At 49.8% G+C, this 22,811-nt stretch overlaps 1 protein-coding gene across 1 annotated transcript in view; it reads right to left on the bottom strand.

The window, feature by feature from the left end:
- Window positions 1–18,316: 18,316 nt before the first annotated feature.
- HCN4 (hyperpolarization activated cyclic nucleotide gated potassium channel 4) overlaps window positions 18,317–22,811 on the bottom strand; it is a 118,730-nt gene continuing 114,235 nt past the window's right edge. The window contains 6 exon segments of the mRNA XM_031949378.1: window positions 18,317–18,570; window positions 18,573–18,823; window positions 18,825–19,788; window positions 20,120–20,284; window positions 21,591–21,831; window positions 22,085–22,231. Coding sequence (XP_031805238.1) covers window positions 18,317–18,570; window positions 18,573–18,823; window positions 18,825–19,788; window positions 20,120–20,284; window positions 21,591–21,831; window positions 22,085–22,231 — 2,022 coding nt within the window.

Raw genomic sequence — 22,811 nt, 5'->3', positions numbered from 1 at the left:
AGACAGAGTCCTTTGGATGGCTTCCTAGGGATGCCCAGCAAAGCTGACCAATGGGGTACCCAAGGCCTGATCCCCAATCCACTCCTTCTTCCTAAATCCTGTCCCTTGACCCTTCCAACATTCTGAGGAGGGGGTCTTCCACCTACAATATATTCTTCCAGATCTCAAGTAGTTCACTGTCTCATGACCATATTGTTTTAATTATTGAAGGGATCAGTTATAACACATGGTAGACACTATTTTAGAGCACTGGACTTGGTTCAGAAGACCTGAATTCAGGTCTAATCTCTGATATTCATTGATCTGTGCAACCTTGGTAGATGACTTGGCTTCTCTGAACCTCAGTTTAAAGTTGGTGGGGGAAGAAGGGGGGACTAGATTCTATCATTAATGTTCTGTGATTCTGTGGAATGTTTCTTGAATGAGCTAGCCATAGACTTAGAGGCAGTCACCAGTCAGTCTCCCAAAGACTACTCTATTCAGGTGGGAGACTGGATTTTTGCTGACTTTTCTCATTCCAGTTACTGAGTTCTGGGGTGAGGACTTCTCTCCTCTGCTTTCCCCGTGCTTGCCTCTCCCTGGCCACTGAGTTCTGGGCTGAGGATTTTCTCTTCTGCTTTTCCCAGTGTTTGCCTCTCCCTGGCAGTGCCAATACCTTCAAAGGCCAGGGTCCTAGTTCCAGACCCAAAGAGAATGCTGAGGAGCTTCCTTGCAAGGAGAATTTCAGAGCTGTTCTCACTAAACTGGGGGAAGGGAGGAGGGTGAGATTACTCCATGGCCTCCCCATACCACTATTCTCCCCCTATTTTATCCCCTCACATAGCACTGGAGGGGTCAAGAAGCAAGGCTCATCTCTAGCTATTACTCTTCTTTCTAAACTGCAAAGCTCTACCTGCCCTCAGCCTAAGAGCAGTATATAAGTGTACCTTCCAAGAAGGAAGCATTGGCCTGACCCAGGCCGCCAGGGGCAGTTGTCATGGGGACGCGTCTGTGTGGCAGCCAGCATAGCAACGGGACTCCTGGGCCTGTTTCCATGGTAATAGCATCCACTGACTGCTCAGTGATGGGGAACGGCTGGGGAGCTAGAGAGGTCGATGGAGGGAGGAGGAGAGGGAGGGATTTCCCCCTTCAGAGCTCGTGGTTTTGTTTGGCTTTTTTTTTCCCTGAGAATGTTTTTCCATCCCTGAGGCCTCCTCTTCTCTCTTGTCCCCACCTTAAGCCTGTGACTGAATCTCAGCTGGGAGAAATGGAGGGATGAGCCACCAGGGATGCCCTTACGGTGTTCCCCGGAGTCTGGGCACTGCAGGGTGGGATTCAGCGTGAGTCAAATGATAGAAGAGTTTTCCCCACCCCCAAACAGAAGCTCAGGCTCCCTCGTGCCCTCAGAGCAACCAGGAAAACAGCTGCTTTCCTTTTGCATTCAGAGAAAAAAATAACACGAGGTAGAATCAGTACAGCTCCTGATGGTTATTTATTCTGATTTATGCCACTGAAGCAGGAGCAGCTCAGGCCAGATCACTTGAATAAATTGCTGTAACAGCAGCTACTGCCACGATGCTAAGAGATGCAAGGATGAAGGGGAGTTGGGGAGAAATTGGAATCGAGGCAGGGGAATGGCAGAAATGAACCCTAAAAGGTCTCTCTATCCTCAAGAATACCAGGACTGATATTTGCAAAAGAGGGATTGGAACTTATAGATGGATCTGTCAGAAGCCAAGAACACCCCAAATTGTTCCCCAGAAGGGGGTCCAAGCACAGCCAGGACCCTGGGGTCTCTCCTCTGCATTTATCTCCCCCTTCCTTGCATCACAATCATTCATACATATCCATCCAGCTTCCTCCTTTTCCCTGTCTCAACTCCCCTTCATCAGACTATAAGGGAAGAGTTGTAGCACGGTTATAGTGCTTTGCACATATTTAAATATTATGATTAGTAAATGTTACTTTTAGTAAATATTGTGTTTGGTAAATGTTGAAATGATGAGTAGGGACAATCCCAAGATAACAGAACAGGCAGCCTTGGGAGGGAAGGTAAAGGAGATTCTGGGCCCTAGAAGCGCTCAGAGATTGGATGACCAGCCTTCCTCCCAGAGAGGGAACTCCTGGATCATGGCGGCAGTGGCAAGGTACAAGAGAAGGAACCCTGTATTGGGGTCCTCTTTGGAGCATGTGGAGTTGGAAGATCCGGGTTCAAAACCCCTCTTCATTTAACCTGTGTGAACTTGATCAAGGCAACTAACTTTCTGGGCTTCAGACTATAAAATGAAGGGTTTGGACTAACTAACTTCTAGATTGCTGGACTTGGAGTCAGGAAAACAAGTTTGAATCTTGCCTCAGTCATTTATGAGCTGTGTAACTCTGGGCAAATCACAATGGCTGTTGGACTCAGTATCCTCATCTATAAAATGGAAGTAATAGTATCCCTTTTCCCAAGGTGATTGCAAGAATAAAAGCAGGTAAAAAGCACTTTTCAAACCTTAAAGCAATACATAAAGACTAGCTAGATTTGGGACCTTACTTGGAAGGAAGGGAAGTACACACATAAATAAGATAAAAGGGTTTTCTTGAAGAAATCATAACGTCTATTTTCTGCAATACCATCCTCATTCATCAACCCTTCACTTTCCCCTTTAATCCCACCCTATCTCACCTGCCACTGTCCTCCAGTAAACATGGAGGCCGACCAGAACACAATGTTACGCAGCAGTCATACTGAATTGAGGCACCTGAGCACTGTGGAATCAGGCACTTGGTTTGAAGTCCAGAGATCCAAATTCAAATCCTTCCTTAGACACTCAATTAGCTGTTTGACTCTGGACGTATCATATAACTTTTGTCTGTTTGATCTGTAGTTTCCTCATGTGTAGACTGGGAATAATACAACTCCCCAGCATCCAGGATTATTGTGAAGATCACATTAAATAATATATTTAAAGCGTTTTGCAAAAGTGTGTAATATAAAAGCCATCTATCTATCATCCTCCTCCATCTTAGCTCCAGCTTAGAGCAACCAGAAATCTCCATAGGATCTCCACTTAAGGTGACATATTTCTGAAAATATAGTTCCTGGGATAAGGATTCTGGAAGAGACAGAAAAGCAGTGCCCAAGGAGTGTTTGTAGGGTTTTTTTTTTATTTTTATTAATATCAACAGGACAGGATTCACATTGATGAGAGGTAAACACAAAACAAGACAGGATCCTTGCCTGGGGCCGATAACCCTCCCTCTCCCAGACCCAATGAATCCCTTCTCTGGTTCTATTTCTCTGACCACAGATACCAAACTCAGCTGCCTTGGACAATAGATCCCAGACTCAGGATTATTTCATCTTTTCTATCTCTTCCTCTTGACCACCCTTCCTACTGAATCCTCCCATCCTCAGCCAAACGGGCTGGCCTTTCTCCAAAATCCTTACCTGAATTCGTGCATCCTTTCATCCCCATCTCCATAATGAATGGATCCATGCTGACTTGGGAATTAATTGTTCCTTTATTAGTTAATCATTAATAATCCCTTTAAAATCATTCTAGAATTTTGCCTGGAATCAACATTTTGAGCTTGCTGTTTAATCTTTTCCTCTTTTCGGTGAACAATGAGTCAGTAGGTCCCGGCCTCCAGTTATGGAGCACCTCTCCCATTCCTTATGTCCTTCAAAGACCAACTACGCTCCCTCCAATTTTTGGTGTCTAAGACATGGCTCACCTCATCCCGGTGACTTGAATTTGACAAGAGTAACCAGATGCTCTCTTCCCATCCCTCCCTACTCTATCCCTACTCCCTGTCCTAAACTCTTCAAAGCACATTCTCTTGACAGAAAAAAAACAAAACCAAAATAAGAGCAGAGTAGTTCTGCCTTCCTTCATTGTCTCTAATCCTTGTCTCACTATTGGATCTGAAGCAGCAGTCCTTTCTCTTTATTCCTACTCTTTCCCTCAATATACCTTAAGGAACAACAATAACAACAAAAGTCCATCCCTTTCTTCAGGTGCTCTGTGCATCCTGAGTGTAGCCCTTCTGGTACTACCCCAACACATCCGAGCCACCCTTTGCATTCAGCCAGCTTTCATTTGCTGCCCAAATCTCTATCTTCTGTACATGTCTTTTTAAAAACCTAAGTCAGTCGTCAAGTTGCCTGTGTGTCCCTGTGCGGTCCCTTCTGACAAGCCTCCTTTCCCTTCTCATCAGGAGGGTTTCTATTTGTGTCTTCAGACTGTTGTTCTCAAGAGATTCCCCTCCCTCCCGGGGCTGCCTTCTCGGGTAGAATTTGATGTTATCTCTTCTTTCTCATGAGCTCTCCCGGAACCGGGGGCTCAGGAATGGCCATGTTCAGTTTTCCTCTCTTCCAAATCCTAAAATGGAATGGTCCCTTTCCCCCAAGGATCCCATCATTTCCCCCTCCGTGGAGTTCCCTCACTGTCAGTGAAAACCAGATCCAGAATAGAATTTCCCCTGATTATTTCCTCCGCCTTTTGAAGGATGAAATTATCATTAATTCAAGTGGGGAAATTAGTAACTGCTCTGCTTTTGGCAGAGAGAAAGCTTCAGCAGCCACTCTCCAGATAATTGAAGTCTTCCATCACTTGCATACACCTGCCTCAGTGCCAGGTTTGGGATTAGTTTCCCGCTCTGTCTAGTCGAGATGTGGTACCTTCTGATAGTTTGCATCCGGCTCCAATCACCTTGACCCAAATATGCTTCCTCCCCACCCCCACTTCCTAGGTCTCCTAAGATGAGTAATAATGTCTTTTAAATATGTCTTGCTATTCAGTAGCATAACCAGAAATATTTTCGCTTAGAATTTTTAAAAACCCGGGATGTCGGAGTGCAGTTGTAGCAAGAGAGGGGGTGTTCTCGCCCTTTCCGGAGTTGAGGGGAAAAACCGTCCAGGAAGAAAAATATCATGATGACAGGGTCCTAGGTGTGTCCCCTACATTGTGTAATGGGGGGAATGGGATTGTCAGAGAACTGGAAGGTGAGATACGAGGATCAGTCAAAAAGCATTCATCAAGCACCTACTATGTGCTAGACACCGTGCTAAGTGCTGGTGATTAGGAACCCACAGAGGCAACACACAAGATATATATATATATATATATATATATATATATATATGGTAAACTGGAGACGATAGACAGACCTGGATGAAGACGGGTGGGGGAAGTCTTCCTGTAGAAGACAGGATTTTAGTTGGGACCCAAAGGAAGCCAAAGGAGGTAGAGATGAGAAGGGAGAGAATTCCGGAGATAAGAGGGAGAGACAATGGGAATGCCTGCGGTAGGGAGGTGGAGTGTCCCATAACAGGAAGTGCCAGGACACCAATGTTGATGTAATATGATTTTGGGGTCCCCTGATTTTAGGGGGGCCTTCTGTTCTGGCAATAAGTCGGTGATTCTCATTTTCTGCCTCAGGAAACAGTCTGATTCTGACCACTCCTTAGTCAGGCAGCTTCTGGCCTCAGGAAACTCCCACAGATCAAACTTCTGAGACTTAATTCACTCCTTAATTCACTGCTGACTGGTAATCTGCTCAATCATAATTTGGTCAAAAGAACCAGATCCCAGAGACCACTCCTTCCTCGTGTGAGCCACAGAATTAATATATCTATGATTGAAAGCTGAGTAAATGTCTCCTTGTTTCTGTTTCTCTACTGAATTCCCTTACTATTCAGTCTGCTTTGTAATGGCTTTGCCCCTTGAGATAGGTTCAAGCCTGCAAATTCTTGGGAGACACCTCGCAGCGCCGGTAGGGGACCCCAAACTTTGGGGGTCTCCCTTTCCAAACCTCAACAATGTCACTAGATTGCTGAGCGTGAAGAGGCAAGAAATTAAGAAGGCTGAAGTAGAGAGCAGGTTAAGAAGGGCTTTGGATGCCATAAAGATTCTATAGTTACTTAGAAGGAACTGGAAGCTACTGAGATTTATTGGGTGGGATGTGTGGTGGGGAGTTGTTATTTGGAAGAGGATCACAAAATCAGGGATGTGATGCTATGATAGGCAAGTGAATTGGATTTAAATGAGGGAGGGCTGGGCAAGGTCACCTGCCTCACTGGAAAAATAAATTTGGCCTATAAGTGCAGGATAGACTGTAGTAGGGAGAGACTTGGGGCAGGGAGACCGATCCATAAGCCACGGTGTTTGTTTATGTCTGAGGTAAGCACACAGTCCCGACAGCAGTACCCATTTACCTGTAGTAGCTACAATTCTGCTAATGATCCCGAGCACTCTGCCTACCACACTCAGGATGTCCTGTTCCTTCAGAATAAGTGGCAGCTTTCCAGGGCAACATTTCAGTCCTGAATCTCATCACGCCGAGTCTCTGTCGCATCTCCAAGGTCAGATTTGCCTCCTTGTGCTACAGCTGCTGATTCTCTTTGACTAGTCCCCCCTACGTGGTACGTTTCTGGCCAGAGAGTCCATGGCTGCCTCCTCCGTTCTAGAATGGGGTTGTGTGAACTCACATCGTATCCACTCCTTACGGACATAGCCCGGTGGCTACATCCTCCTCAGCCCCTATAAACAGCTTCAAGGTCTCTGAAGCTCTTTACAAATCTTCTCTCACACGTGTGGAAATAGGGTTAGAAGAGCTGCCCATGTTTAACCTATATTGGATCACTTGCTATCCAGGGAAGTAGGGGAGACAAGGGAGGGGGAAAATCTTGGAACACAAAGTTTTGCAAGGGTGAATATTGAAAGCTATCTTTGTGTGTATTTTGAAAATAAAACGCTATTATTAAAAATTAAAAAAAAAACAAAACTTACTTCATTTGATCATCACAACAATCAATGGGGAGAGGGGTTATTATCCCCATTTTAGTGAACTAGATGGAGATTAAGTCATTTGTCCGGAAGCATACAACTAGTTAAGTGCCCTAGGTTTTATTTGAATTCAGGTCTTTCAGACTGATTCTAGTGCTATTCTTTCAGTCATCTCGCTATTCCTACATATATACATGCTGGCACTTTTCTCCCTCCCTGTTCTTTTCCATCCTAAGGACTAGTGCAAGCAAATATATTTTTATCAGTCATTACTTAGCACTAATCTTTATAGAATCATGGATTCCTTTGTCAGTCTGGTAACATCTATGGCCGTTTTTTGCAAAGTGCTTTTAAAGGCATAGGATAAACTACATGAGACTACAAAGAAAACTAGATGATGTGGTAAATAGAGTACTAAATCTGAAGTCAGGAAGACCTGAATTCAAATGCAGCCTCAGACATTTATGTGACCCTGAGCAAGTCACTTATTCCTATTTGCCTCAGTTTCCTTATCTGAAAAATGAGAAAAAAGAGGAAACAACTCTGGGAGCTTTGTCGAGGAAACCCCAAATGGGTCATAAAGCATCAGATATGACTGGACATCAACAATGGTTATTAAAATATTAAAAATAAACAACAGCCAACAACAAAACAGTTCGCAGTTCTCAGGCCAAGAGCTGCCTCAGACTAACAGAGAATTCATGGAGGAGGATCATACCAAGAGGGTAAGCGTGGACAACTTGTGTTCTATATTACTAGAAGGAACACCCACATAGAGGGGATCTCAGGAATACTGAAATACTTGGGTAAATGTTAGGTGCCCTCCATTCCTGGCCAAGAGCTTGGAGTGACTTTAAGCTATCTGCCGTTTCATTTCCTTTATCTGCCTCTCTTGCTGCAGCGTTTGCCTTCAGCCGGTCATGACAACAAATGCAACAACTCTGTGTCTCTACAGGTCTTCAGTTGCCTGCCCCCTGTCCCACCTCATTGGTCCCTTAATAATGGGGCAATTGAATATAATGTTAATAGTAATAATGATAACTATCATTATTATTATCCCCAGGGCCTAAAGTGCCCAGCACGTTGCTTTGTTGTTGCTTATCATTCATTTCAATTGTATCTGATGCTCTGTGACCTCCTTGGGAATTTTCCTGGCAAAGTTACTGGAGTGATTTGCCCTTTCCTTCTTTGGGGTGAGGCAGTTGGGGTTCAATGACTTGTGCAGTGTCACATAGCTATTAAGTATCTGAAGCCAGATCCTTTCCTTCTTCAGCTCATTTTACAGATGAGGAAACTGAGGCAAGCAGGATTAAATGACTTGCTCCTACAGCTAATGTCTGAGGCTATTCAGGTGTTTCTGATTTCGGGCCCCACCCTCTATTCCCTGCACCACCTGGCTCTTCTAGGTGTTTATTAGTTGACAGCTTGGACACAGCGATCTTCTCTGCACTGTAGAAACCCTTCCCTGGACGCCCTCCAGGTGGATGAGACCCTCCCTAGGATACGGCCCTCAGACCAGAACCCACTATTTCCCAGGTACAATGAGGCTATCACTTTCTCCACTCTGAGAATCACTTTTCAATTTAGCTTACTTTTTTTTTTTTAACCTAAGTCACTGCTGAGTTTCTTGTGCATCAACAATTAAGGGAAAACCCCTATTCTTCTTCCTTTGAATAATATGGTCTAGTCTTGAGGCAATGTCAGAGAGACCAATTCTCTCTTTCCCTGATGACCGGATGGGCTGATGGAGGTCCTTAGTTGGCAGAACAGTTGATTAACTAATTCAATCGCTCCATTTTGCAGAGGAGGAAACTGAGGTCCAGAGAAGGAAAGGAAAAGTGATGAGCAAAAATAGCTCATTAGAAGAAGAACTCAGGACTCCTATTGCCCTACCAGGATAGCAGACAACAGACACTCCTGCCTTTGATCTCTCTGCATCCATCTGTCTCTGTCTCTGTTTTTGTTTCTGTCTTCCTCTGTATCTCTCGGTCTCTGTTTCTGTACTGTCTCTGCTTTTGTTTATCTGTCTCTTTTCTAGGCTCCACTTGGTTCCAAAAAGCTGCCAAAAGCCAGAAACAGGAATAAATGTCCCAGTCTCGAGTCAAATTTAACTTCTCTGTGACTGACACGGGGGGATGCCAACCTTTCTGGGCCATCCTTTTTGTAGACGGAGGAACAGAAATCGGGAATGGCTCCCGACCGAGCTTTGTGCGTCTGGGGGCAGGAGACATGTGTCGGCTGTGTCCTGAGGAAGAGACCATCAATTGGCAGCTAGTCAGCCAGTATTTCTTGAGCCCCCACTATGCTCTAAGCACCATATAAACTGCGGGGGCTACAGAAAGCCCACAAAATTCTCAAAGCATTCGTAGACCAATGGGAGACACAGAAATGGGAATGAGAGCTGGGATCTTGGTCTGCCCAGCTAAGCTTAACTGTGAGAGTGTTCAGTCATCCATTTACTGAACATTAAAAAATTTTAGCAAGTTCAGATAAATGATGGATAAAATAATCTATCTACCTATATAATATATATATAAATATATATGTGTGTGTCTCTATATACTCACAAACACACACACACACACACACACACACACACACACACACACATTTTGCATTGCTCCAGGAAGTATAAAGACAAATAATAACATAACCTTCTGTTTTCCAGGATGGCTAGACATAAACATAAATAAGTGGTCATTTGTCCTTTGGGAGGTGATGCTATGACTTGCAAGTGAATTGGGTTTAAGTGAGGGAGGGCTATGCAAAATCACCCATCTTACTGTCTCCTCCAGAGCCCTCTGAGCCCAGTGGTAAGAGCTAGATCAGAACTACTAGGTTCTGCATGCAATGGGAGACCTTGACCTTCTTAAGTTAAGGTCTTTCCAGATCTCAGTTTGTCTAAGGAAACTGTCCAATCAATCAGTGATTAAGACTAGGTAAGAAATGAGGCAAAGAATGGCCTCTTTTATTTAGTTAGGGGAAAAAAATCAGTCCTAGGAGAGAAGAATCTTAGGGTTTCTGACTAAAACGGCAACCATTACTCCTTACATTCGCTCAGAGTCAATCTGAGCCCAAACAATGACCAAGTGAGGTCTGGGCTGGGATCTATTGTTGGCCAAAAACAAGTATAATATGGAGTCAAGAATGATGGGACCAAAGAGGGATCAAGATTAAATGTTTAGTTTCTCAGATTAAGATCCCATTTCTCAAATCTATACTGAGTATAGATTTCAATTGAATTTATAAAAATAAGAACCATTCCCCAGTTGATAAATTATCAAAGGATAGGAATAGGTAATTTTCAGAAGAAAAAACCAAAGCTATCTATAGTCATACGAAAAAACTCTAATGCAAATTAAAACAACTCTGAGGTACTACTTCATGCCTATCAGAAATCTCTGAAAGAGATGTGGGAAAATTAGGACACAAATGAACTAGTCCAACCATTCTGGAAAAGAATGTGGAAGTATATCCCAAAGACTATAAAACTGTACATATACTTTGATCCACTGCTAGTGTTGTGCCACAGTTCTCTTTTATTGTCCTGACTCAGTTTCCCTAATTGTCCTGACTAGATTTCCCTAAATTGTCCTACCTCAGTTTCCCTAAATTGTCCTGCCTCAGTTCCCCTAAATTGTCCTGCCTCAGTTTCTAATTGTTCTGCTCAATACTGCAAAACCACCCCTCCCTCCTAATCATGGTGATCCAGATAAGGAGAAACACCTTCTCTCTTAGACATCATGACCCGTATGTACATTGTTTGCTGGATTCTTGGAGAGGATAGTCTCATTCAGCCTTGGGACCAAACCATGGGCCCATTTAGTCCCAGTAAATCTCTCCCTTTCAAATAAATTATTAAAAACTCTCTAATGTCTATCTTGCCTCAGTTTCTCTGGCATTATCCTAAGTCTGTATACCAAAAAGATCAAAGAAAAAGAAAAAAAGACCTATATGTATAAAAATATAATAACTTTTTAGTAGAATCTCTGGGGTTCTCTAAGTATACCATCATATCATCAGCAAAGAGTGATAATTTGGTTTCCTCATTGCCTATTCTTATTCCTTTAATATCTCTCTCAACTCTTATTGCCAAAGCTAGCATTTCTAATACAATATTAAATAGTAATGGTGATAATGGGCAACCTTGTTTCACTCCTGATCTTATTGGGAATGGTTGCAGTTTGTCCCCATTACATATGATGCTTACTGCTGGTTTTAAATAGATGCTACTGATTATTTTAAAGAAAAGTCCATTTTGTATAAAAATATATCAGCTCTTTTATGGTGGCAAAGAATTGGAAATTGAAGGTGTCCCCATCGATTGAAGAAGATTGTGATGGAATAATATTATTGTACTATCAAATAAAAAAAAAAAAAACCTGGGAAAATTTATATGAACTGATGCAAGGTGAAATGAGAACAACTGGGAGATCACTGAGCACAGTAATAGCAATGTTATAATGATCAAGAGTGAAAGACTTAGTTATTCAACCAGGAGGACAATGTACACGGAGGCAACAAAATTATGCGATGATCAACTCTGATGGATGTAGCTCTTTTCAAATGAGGTGATTCAGGCCAGTTCCACTGGTCTTGTAATGGAGAGAGCCATCTATACCCAGAGAGATTTGTGGGGACTGAGTGTGGATCACAACATAGCATTTTCACTTTTTTGTTGTTGTTTGCTTGCTTTTTTTTTTTTCTCTCATTTTTTTTTTTCCTTTTTTGGTCTTTTCTTGTCAGCATGATAAATGTGGAAATATGTAGAGAAGAATTGCACATATTTAACCTATATTGGATTATTTGCTGTCTAGGGGAGGAGGTGAGGGGGAAAGGAGGAAGAAAAACTTGGAACACGGGGTTTTGCAAAAGTGAATGTTGGAAAACTATCTTTGCATGTATTTTGAAAATTATAATCCCTTATTAAAATTTTTTAAAAGACTTAGCTACTCTGATCAATACAATAATCCAGGATAATTTCAAAGGACTTATGATGAAGAAATGCCATCTATTTCCAGAGAGAGAGAGAGCTGGTGAACTCTGACTGCAAATTAGAGTATAATTTTCTTATTTCATTTTTCTTATTTTTTAAAAATCTGGCTAATATGGAAATATATTTTGCATGATTTCACATGTATAATTGATATATTGTTGTCTTCTCAGTGGGAGAGGTAGAGGGTAGGAGGGAAGGACAGAATTTGGAACTTAAAATTTAAAAAGAAAAGAATGTCAAGAATAAATATTAAATTTTAATAAAGTGTTCTGGGGGAAAATTAAATGCTCTAGAAAAATGGGTGGGGAAAGTACGGGAAAATTACACAGAAAAGATGGCACTTGAGCTGAGCCATTGTATGGCTTAGTGGAGTCATGGAGACTCCAGTTCAAGCTGGCCTCAAACATGAACTGTGTGACCCTGGAGCAAGTCATTTAATCCATGTCTGAATTTTTTATTTGTAAAATAGGGATAATAAAAGCACCTACCTCCCAGGGAGATTATGAATATAACTATAAAGTGCTTAGCACAGTGTCTGGCAAGAAGTGAGTGCTGCATTAATGTAAACTATTAATGTTATTGTTGCTATTATTATTAGCATTAAGGTGTCTGTGTGAACTGGGTCTGTGACCAGAGACAACTCACCCTCCCTGTTTGACATCTGTAAAATGGGGAGAAACAACGCCAGGAGGACCTGCCTTGCAGGATTGTTGTGAAGCTTAAATAAGCAGAGGAAATGTGCCCGCTTTAAAAAGCCAAGGAAATGCCAGTTCATTATTATGAAAGATGGAATTTATGGGATGTATCTCCTCGTGGGAGAGGACCCGTTTCCAAAATCCTGGTAATGTGCGAAACTATAGCCAGCAATACAGCCCTGCCCGAGCCGACTGAAATAAGCCGGGCAAAGTCGGGGGGAGACAGTCTGTGGCGGCCTTAAGTGCCAGGCTAGGAAATATCTTCCAGAGGCAGCTGGGAACGGTTTCTATTTTGGAAGAAGGATGATACAGTCAGACGTGTGGATCAGAGAGGTTGCTGGGGACTGCGGAAAGCGGAGTTGGAAGACTTAGCTGTTCTCTGGTAACGACTTCTATGGTGGTCTCAGGGAGGCCATGATACAGCTCAAGGTGCCGGTCACCAGCTCTGGTGACTATGTGAATGGAAGATGTGGAGGAAGGAGGAGCCGGGGTACAGGATGTCGAACGTGAGACAAGGGAGTCTCTCAAATTCGACAGTCGGTTTTCAGTTCGGGTGATAGTCCCACGGGCAGAAACGCGGAGGTCGCAAGGAGGGGCAGGTGTAAGAGGGGAGTCAGCGAGCCTTCCTGAAGCTCCTACTATGCTAAGCACTCCATTAAGCATTGGGGCTGCAGAGGAGGGGGGGATTTCTGCTCTCAAGTATCTCGCAATGTAATTCTTGAGATAAAAGCAGCCGGGCACTTTAAAACTGGATGACTTGGAGATAACCTCAGGGGGACAGAACTATGATTAAGGAGTTCTGGGAAAGATTGCTTGCAGAAGGTGGGGCTTGAGCTGAGACTGGAAGAAAGCCAGGAAGCACGGATGAGAAAGCAAAGATTTCTGGGCATGGAGATGAGGAAAGGAAAAGACTCTAGTCAAAAGATGGAGTGCCCTGTGGCCATGTGTGAGAAGAGCAACCAGGAGTCAGTGGCAGTGGATTACACAGTGTGTGGGACAGTGGGGGGACTTAAGGTCTAGGAAGATGGAAAGGTGGGAAGGGGCCAGCTTATGAGAACTTTAAAAACCCAAGAAGAGGATTTTATATTAGATTCTGGAAGAGCCAGTGGATTTTTTTTTTTTTTAATAGAGAGAAGACGTGGTTAAACCTATGCTTTAGGAAGATTAAGGTAATATCTGAGTGGAGAATGAATTGGAAATAGACTTGAATCAGGTAGATGAACGGAAAGACGGGGGTTTATGAGGGTCTGCGTCTGAGTGGGTGGAAATAATGAGGTCCATTTTGAAGAAGTTGAGATGGAGGTTTTGACGGGATAAATGAAGGCGTCCCAAAGACCCCTGGGAACGTGGAACTGGAGTCCCGGGGGAATATGGGAGCTTTGAGAACGATCTGTGGAAAGGTAACAAATGAACTCATAGCAGCCCCAGAGATGGGAGAGGAGAGATGGGATTCAGGCTTGGAGACCACCCACACTTACAGGGTGGGAGAAGGATGAACCCGCGGAGCAGACCTAGGAGGAGACTCTGGGAGTATCCCGGGGCATCCATAGCTGAAAAACTGCAGAAAGGCCCAGCGGGAGAAGGACCGGGGAAAGGTCACTGGAGCTAGCAATTAAGGGCTCTTTGGCGACTGGGGGAGAGCCTCTGTCGGGAGCCAGATTCCTGGCAGCTGCCAGGCACGTGCCCATCACACCAGGCTGCCCAAGCCAGACTCTGCTCACTGAGCTCCCGGGGAAACCCCTTCTCTCCCGTTTGACATTTAAAGCGCTCCACCGCCTGGCTCCAGACTCTAGCGTCTGCCCCACCCCTGCGTACCCTCAACCCACCCCCTCCCCCAACCTCCAAGAAAGGACCCCCAGGTAAAAGGAGGTTGCTGAAAGTTTTTGTTTTATTTAAATAAAATATACAATCCGGTGCATTCACCGTTTTTCTGTTTTTAAAAGTGGAAGATTCCAAAATGGCCAGCTCTGCGGGGGAAGGGACGGCGCCCGGGGTTGTGGGTGGGTGGCTGGGGGAGGGTGATGAAGATGGGGCGTCCAGGGCCCCCCGGCACCCCTCCCCCAACCCGAGCTTTTCCACCACAAGCCCTCGGTGAGTGGGAGCCCCGATCGCTCCCCCGTGGAGTGCCAGGGGCCAGAGGTGGCCCTGGAGGCTCCCCCCGAGCTCCCCACCCCCACAGTCCCACCAGATCCGGGGGGTAGCTGAGCCTCGCCCCCTTGGCGGTACGCTTAAGAGACCCATGGCTGGGGCGAGTCCCGGTCCTCACTGGCTGCTTCTCCGCGCCTCTCTCCTGCCCTGCCCGTTGGGGACACCCGCCCTGCTCGGAGACAGAGTTCGCGGAAGCCTCCATTAGCGGCCCGATTTTGGGAGCACTGGGAATGAGCCCTCTCCCTCCCCCCCCCGCACCCCAGAAACCCCCACCTTTCCCAGAGCGACCGGTCCTGTGCCTGAAAGCCCCCCCATTACTTTTGTCTGGTGTCTGAAGGCGTTCTCAGAGCCTACTCTCGGGGCTGCAGACAGCCCCCTCCGGTTTCGTGGGTGGGAGTGGGAGGGCTGGCTCGCAGCCGAAGCCCCCGAATCTCGGAGCTGGGAGGGAACTCCCGGGAACCTCAGCCTGCATCAGCACCCCCACCCCCACCCCCCGCTGGCTTCCTCCGCTTGCCTGAAGCCTGCCGGTAATGAGAGCTCACGCTTTCCAGGCGGACCGAGCCCTTCTCCTCCGGCCCGGGAGCCCCTCCCGCCCGGCCTGGGCGCCCCCTAACTCTGCCCCCTCCCCAGCCAGGCAGAAATCCGCTAAGCTCTCAGCCACGGCCAAGCCTTCAGTGCCGGGGGGCAGGGATCACACACCCCGCAAACTTTTTTTTTTTTTTCATGGAAGGGTCCCTGACCATACAGCAAATCAGTCAATTAGATTCTTTCCATCCGGCCTGGCCCTGGGGCCTGGGGCCTGGAGGGTCCGGGGGGAGGGGGAGGCTTTCCAGAACAACGATCTTTGGGTTGGGCTGAGCCCCGCTGTGACTGATCCCCCCGCCCCCCAAGAGCCTCCCAGCAGCCAGCTGACCTCTCCTTCCCTCCCCTCCAGGCCAGCTGAGCCAATGGACACTCCCTCCCTCACTAGGCCCCTCAGCCCAGCAAGTTATTGTTGGGGATGGGGCTAAAGGCCTTAAGAGAGGTTGGGGGCCCCTTCCACCCATCCCATCATCCTCCGGTGTTTCTTCCCTGGTCGCTCCCCCACAAGGATCCCCGGGATTCTGGGGATGCCCCCACTTTAGAGGCGCTCATTACCATGGGGGGGGGGAGAAGCCTTGTTGACCAGCCCCTCTCCAAACCCCCTCTAACTCAGGCTAGGAAGCCAAGCTCTCCGTCGGATTTTGATCTAGCCTGACTTTCTTCTGAGATAGTCTCCAGTCATTCCGGTGCTCCCAGGCTGCCTTAATCTCTCCCAGGTCTTCCAGCCTCCATCCCGGTCTGGGCTCCCATTCTTTCCTTCATAGTCTTGACTAAAACGTTCAAGTTCACTTACCCAGAATCCCTTGGTCCGGATCTCTTTCAGGGTGAGGCTGAATAAGGAACCTTAATAAGGTAGGAGGTCTTGGGCCATCTCTCTCAGAAAGGCTGCTTCACAAACTCACCTTAGCGCGGACCGGAGAGCGGCAAATGCCTCCCCAAGCACTGGTGATCTTCTCCCACAATCAGTCAGTCATTGATTAGCACCTACAGTCTCCCCCCCAGCTGCACCAGGGACAGAGATCGGGACCCCCGACCTGGTTCCCTCAGAGTGGGAGGCAGGGAGCCATGGCAGGGGGAAGAGCGGCTTCCAGCAGTCTGGAGCAGTCACTCGGGCTCCTTCTTGGGAAGACACAAGACTGGAGGTGGGCAAGGAGGTCTGTACTATTTCCATCATATCCTCTCCTGCTCCAGAACCTATGGGGGCTCTCCATTGCCTTTGGGACAGTGAATCAAGAAACCCAAATTCTACACCTGATCTGGATTCTTCCGCTAATTAGTTCTTTGAACGACTTTGGGCCAGTCGCCTCTGTTTCCTCATCCGTTAAATGAAGAGGATTGGACTAGAACGCTGGCCAGATTTCCTTCTCGTTCTAACCTTCTACGACCCAGGATTTAGACTCAAGAACAGATTGCCCGGGGTGGCCATCGAAGCTCCCCACACTTCCAAGCCCACCCTGTGTATCCATGCTTTTGTCCAGGGGTTCTCCAAAGCTCACCCCGTTAGGTTTCCTCATGGTTCCCTAACTGCACCGTTGCCCGTTCTGCCACATGTGGAACCCCCTTTCTCACTCCCAACCTCACTTTTCACTGGCCAGTTGAAGCCCCCGCCTCTCCCACTTTCCTTTGGAAGCCTTCTAGTCTACAATGACCTCTTCTCCCAGGACCCTTCCCCCAGCTACTACTTTCACCCCTCTCCTTGCCCTTTATCACCAGTTTTCTGGGTTTCATCACTGAGTTTCCTGAGGACGGGGTGACTTCCCCTAGTACCTAGCCCAGAGGGCAAACAGGTGACGTGAAGAATTGAAAGGAAGCTGTTTGAGAGGAGCCACCGGCCAGGGGGAATTTTGTGTCCCTCAGAATCCATCCTTGGCTTCTGGGTAACAGCAGGACTCTTCCCAGCACCACTAGCCCCGAACAGATCCAACCTAGTGCTCCTTGGGATTTAGGACCCGGCAGGGCAGGAAACCCTCTGGAACCCTGACCTTAAGGCCTGACTGTGGAAGAGCTCACTCAGACCTCCAGCTTTTTGTCCATTCCTCCACTCTCAGGGAGGCACTGTGCTTTTAGCTGGGGGGTTTCTGCCTCATTGAGGCAGGCAGACGGGGCTGCTGGGGAGCAAGGCAGGACACTGAAGCCCATCCAGCTGGAAGCCCTGTCCCCAGGCAATAACAACTCCCCACCATACAACTGGGGCAGAGAGGGCCTTGAGAGAAGAATCTTAGAATTTGGGAGCTGGGAAGACCCTTGGGATCATCTAGTCCATCCCCTCATTTGGGGAGGGGAAAGGAGGGACCCCCTCCCCTTCCTTCAGGAAGTCACTGGCAGAGCCGGGATTGAGACCCACATTATCTGACTCCCCGAAGAGAGGGCTTTCCACTAGTGACGGGGGGAGTGAGGGGTGAGGGTTAGGTAGGGGGTCCCTGCTGAGATGTGGGTGGAGGTAACTCTGCTCTCTCCCTGCCCTGAGGCCGGGGAGGGGCGCTGCCCTGGGGCCATCGGCTCTGGGGAAGGGGGGCTGTACAAAGCTGGGCGTGGGGCCTGGGGCCCTATGTACACTATGGCCTGGGCTGCCAGGCACTGTTGGGTTAGAACTACAGCGAGTGTCTGTTTTTGTCAGTATCTACATGGCTATACAGGCGCTAGGTGCTATACATGTACACTTCATACATACATACATACATATACATATCGATAGCTCGTTAGGTTCGTGGTAGAAAATTGCTAGGCTGGCCGACCCGACCCGGCTCCGCGCGGAGCTCCCTCCCCCCGACTCCAGCGGACCCTTCCCCACGGGGAGGCGGAGAGGGCAGGGCGCAGGGTGAAGGCTGGGTAGGAGGCGGGATACTCTTCAGTCTCTGGAGCTCGAGTCCCTCTGACCGGGGACCGTGGACACCCGGGTCTAAAACAAGGAAGGGGGGGGCTTGCCATCCCACCGGGCCCCTGGGCCCCAGGAGCGTTGACCCTCCCCCCTGACTTCAGACCCCCCGCCCCTCCCTCCCCCCCCTGGAAATAATAAAAAGGGCCCTTAAATGTACGGCCCTAGGAATGCCTGGTGCTTCCTGTCTCGGGCTGTGTGTGTGTGTGAGTGTTTGGGGGGGGGGTTATTATAATTATTACTGTTATTATTTTCCTAATCACAGTTAAACCTGAAGGAAGAAAGAAGGGAAACAGAAAGAAAGGGGGAGTAGGCCCAAGTTCAAGGTTGAAGGCAGTTTGGAGGGCAGGGGCCCCAGGGGCCCCCCACCCCGAGATTCTCGGCCCCGGGGGGCGGCAGTCAGGGAGGGTCCCCCCGGAGAGGCAGCTTCGGCCCCAAACAACGGTAGGGGTGGGGGCAAAGAACCTGAGGATCGCCGAGGACCTCTGGGCTGGGCCCGCCAGGGCCTCGAGGGGTCCAAAGTTTCCCCCCCAGGAAGGGTGGGAAGGCGGCCACGGACTCCCCTGAGGAGTGAGGGGAGCCCCGCAGCAGCGTCTGAGCCCCGTCCTGAGGAAGGGCTGGTTGAGAGGCCGAGATGAGCTTGAGGTCCTGCGTGAGGCGGCCGGGGGCAAGAGGCGGGGTTCCTCGGCGCTGGGGGATCTGTGGCGGGGGGCTGGAGGCAGGGGGCAGAAGCAGGGAGCCATGGGAGCCCGACGCCCGGGGGGGTGCATTGGAAAGTTCTCCCTGGGCCTGGGCTCTGACTGGGGGGGCTGAGGCCTCTGGGTGTGAAGGTCACAGAGGACACCCCCCCGGAGGCCCCCATGGCAAAGGGCAGCCTCTCCGGCTGCATCGGCGACATCCCTAATGCACTTGGTGGGACGGAGGCTGGGGAGGAGGCTCCGGGAGGTTGGACCAGCTGCCCCGGGCTGGAGGACGGCGAGCCGGCGGAGGCCGGAGGGGGCAGGAAGTGTTCTAGGAGGCCCAGGCCCCCCACAGCCCCGGCCAGCGGCTGCACTTGGGTGCCGGGAGGAGACCGGGTGCGGCTGGGGAGTGGGGTGAGCAACGGGGAGTCCGAAGAGGAGAGGGAGCCGCCCGAAGCCTTGTGGAAGTGGCCAAAGCCGGCGGTGGCCGGAGTAGGGGGCGCCGCCGAGGCGGTCTCCAGCGGAGAGGCGCAGGCCCCCGGAGGGGGAGGCCCGGGACCGGCGGGCGGGGAGCTCGCCGAGGAGAAGGGGCTCAGGCCCGCCGGGGCCGAGAAGCCGGCCAGCTGCTGGATGTGGAAGGAGGACGAGGATGGCGTGTCCAGCTGGGACGGGGTGCTGGCCGGGGAGCCCAGCGCAGAGGGGATCAGGGAGTGCAGACGCTTCAGGTGCCTCGGGGTCTGGCCAGGCCCCAGCGAGCCCAGCCCGGAGCCAGCCCCGGTTGGGGGCCGGAAGATGGCGGCGGGGAGGCGTGGGTGGTGGGTGAGGGCGATGGCCACGGAGGTGGTCGCCGCAGCCGCCTGCAGCGGGGCCTGGATCAGGGGCGTCCAGATGACCGGAGTGGGCGTGGAGGCCGCGGCCGACTGGACGTGGTGTGCGCAGTGCGCCATTTCTCGGTCGTGCTGCACGATCTGTTGGATGATCTCGTTCTCCTGGTAGTTAAAGACTCCTGAGTTGAGGTCGTGTTGGACTTTGTGCAGAAGGATGGAGTTTTTCTTGCCTGAAGGGAGGGGAAGGAGGGAAGGAGGGACAGTCAGCAGATTTCGTATCCCTGTGAGCCGGCCCCAGTGCCCCGGGAGCTGGGTATGAAGGGTGAACGCCGTGGGACTGCCCTCGGGAGGAGGGGGTGAGACTGTGGGTCAGCACTAAGGGACACAGGGGGCATATGGGTGGCCCTGGATGGAGGGAAAGAGCCGGGAGATCTTGGGAACTGGCAAAGCCCGGCCTGCCTCCTGGACCTGCGGCAAGTCCTCAGCCCAGTCGGGCCCCCTTCTCCCCTCTCTTACATGAGAGTCGCTTGTCCCTCCCACTCCCTTCTGCCCCCCGCTCACCGATGCGGTCCAGCCGGTCCAAGGCCACAGTCTCAAAGGCCCGGCGCATCATGGGATATTCCTCCAGGACCTCGTTGAAGTTGTCCACGGACAAGGAGTACAAGCGGCAGTAGGTGTCGGCCCGGACGCTGGCCGTGCGCCGCCCGCGGGTCAGCAGACATATCTCTGCAAGCCAAAAGAGGGGAGATGGGAGATCTGGGCCAGATGAAGGGCACTGAGGGGCTTGGGGCACTGAGGGGCTGGAGGTGCTGAGGGGCTTGGGGCACCAAGGGGCTGGGGGCGCCGAGGGGCTCGGGGCACTGAGGGGCTGGGGGCGCTGAGGGGCTCGGGGCCCTAGGGGTTCGGGGCACAGCCTTCAGCAGCCCAGTTTGGGGCACTTTAAATGAAGCCTTGGTTGTGGCTCCGGGTTTCAAGAACCCTGATGACTGCAGTGACCAGCCGGAGGGCAGTCGTGGGGGGGACTGGGGGAAAACTGGCCCGGAGTGGGGCGGAGCTGGGGATCGGGGCAGTTTCCAGAAGGCAATTTGTAATTATCCCCGGAAAGTCACTAATGGGGCATCCCCTCTGACATGGCAATTCCACCAGGCAAAGGGATCAAAGAAAGAGAAGAACCCCTACAGACAAAAACATTGATGTTTGCTCTTTCGGAATGGGCAGAGAACTGGGATCTACAGGGACCGGCTGAGCAAAGTATAGGAATATAGGATCTGAAGGAATACTATGGTACCATAAAAAATAATGAGGGAAGATTGTTTGGGGAAACCTGGGAAGTCTCGTATGAACTGATGCAGGGGAATGAGCAGAACCAGGCGAATATTTTACTTAATAACAATATTGCAAAAGTCAACAAGCTTGATTCTAAGCAATATCATATGACAACTGGGAGGTCGGAAGACCCGCGATGAAGCAGGCTGCCCCCCTCCTGACAGGGAAGGGACTCCCGGTACAGAATGAGACATTTTCAGCCATGGCTAATGCAGGGGTTTGGTTCTGGCCTGACACACTTGCTTACAAGAGTTATGTTTTTCTTTTTCTTAATCAATAGTTAGCGAAGAGGTGGAAAGGATAGAAAATTAATATTAATTAATATTAATATTATGGATGGCTCAGTGGATAGAGCACCAGCCCTGAAGACTGAAGGACCTGAGTTCAAATCTAGCCTCAGACAGTTCCCAGCTGTGTGACCCTGGGCGAGTCACTTAACCCCAACTGCCTCGGGAAAAAAGAAAAGAAAAGAAAAAATACAATTGAGTTACAATATTTTTAAAATAGTCTGAGCCAGACAATCGCACTGACCTCCTCCCCTTCCTTTTCTGCCTCTGGCCCTGCCTGCACGGGACGCAGTTTCTCTAGCTCTCCCTGCGCTGGGCAGTAACTGCCCATTTCCCCCCTCCTCCCCGGGTTGTCTGGCCGCTGGGGCCCCTTCCCCGAAGGCCGGCATTGCCCCGCACTAGGGACAGGCCCCACGTACCCCCGAAGTAGGAGCCGTCGGCCAGCTTGGTCTCTTTGTTGCCCTTGGTGAGGACGCTGACCACGCCGTGCTGGATGAAGTACATCTTCTTGCCGATGGTGCCCTCCCGGATGATGTAGTCGCCCGGCTGGAAGACCTCGAACCGCAGCTTCGTCAGCATCGACGTCACAAAGTTGGGGTCCGCGTTGGCGAACAGGGGCATGGAGGCCACCAGCTTCCGGCAGTTAAAGTTGATGATCTCCTGCTCGGTCAGAGGCGGGAGGGGGGTCAGGCCAGAAGTCAGGGAGCGAGGGGGGAATTGGGTAGGGAGGCGCCCAAGAAGGCGAGGGGGAGGGAAGGAGGGAAGGAGAAATGGGAGGGAAACGGTGAGGGCCCAGCAGGGAAACAGAGACTGCGGCTTTCCCCCCACCCCGCTTTGTAGGCCCTGGAAGGAGTGTCGGTGAGGGCGGCTCACGGGCCCCCCCTCCCAGATCCTCCCTCAGGGACCAGCTCACCTCCCGCAGCGGCTCGCTCAGCTCGCCCAGGATGCTCTCCTCGTCAAACATCTTGCCCTGGTAGCGGTGCTCGTAGTAGTCGTGGATGCGCTGGCGGGTGTCCGGGGGCAGCTTGTGGAAGGACATGTACTGTTCCACCTGCTTGTACTGGGGCAGAGAGGGGGGGGCAGAGGTCACAGGGGAGCCAAGGGAGAGTGGGAGCCCTGGGGAGGGTCTGCCCTAGTCCCTGCCCTCTGAGAGATGGATGAGGAAGGTGGGAGAGACACAGATATGGGGAGAGGAGAGGAGAAGAAAGGAGAAGGAGAGAGAAGAAAGAGGAGAAGAAAGGAAGAGAGAGGAAAGGAATGGAGAGAAGAGGGAAGGAGAAAAGAGAAGAGGAGGGAAGGAGAGGGGAGAAGAAGAGAAAGGAGAAAAGAGGAGAAGAAAGCAGAGAAGAGGGGAGGAGAAGAGAGGAGAAGAAAATAGGATGGAAGAGAAGAAAGGAGGTGAGAGGAAAAGAGGAGAGGAAAGGAGAGAAGAGAAGAAAGGAGGAGAGAGGAGAAAAGAACCAGAGTGACGGGAATGAACGGGGATCATTGGTCAAGGGCCATTGTAGGGTCCCCTTCCACCAAAGTAAGGCAGTTAGTGGGTAAGGAAGAAAATGGAGACCCCGCTTGGGAGAGGGTCTGCTTGGTCACCTTCCACCTGAGGACCCCGTCTCCTCCCACACGCAAAGAGCCATAAATAC

Source organism: Sarcophilus harrisii, chromosome 2, assembly GCF_902635505.1.
Source record: "Sarcophilus harrisii chromosome 2, mSarHar1.11, whole genome shotgun sequence".
NCBI classification, from domain to species: domain Eukaryota; kingdom Metazoa; phylum Chordata; class Mammalia; order Dasyuromorphia; family Dasyuridae; genus Sarcophilus; species Sarcophilus harrisii.
The sequence above is the reverse complement of the archived record's forward strand: the minus strand, read 5'-3'. Positions and strand labels throughout refer to the sequence as shown.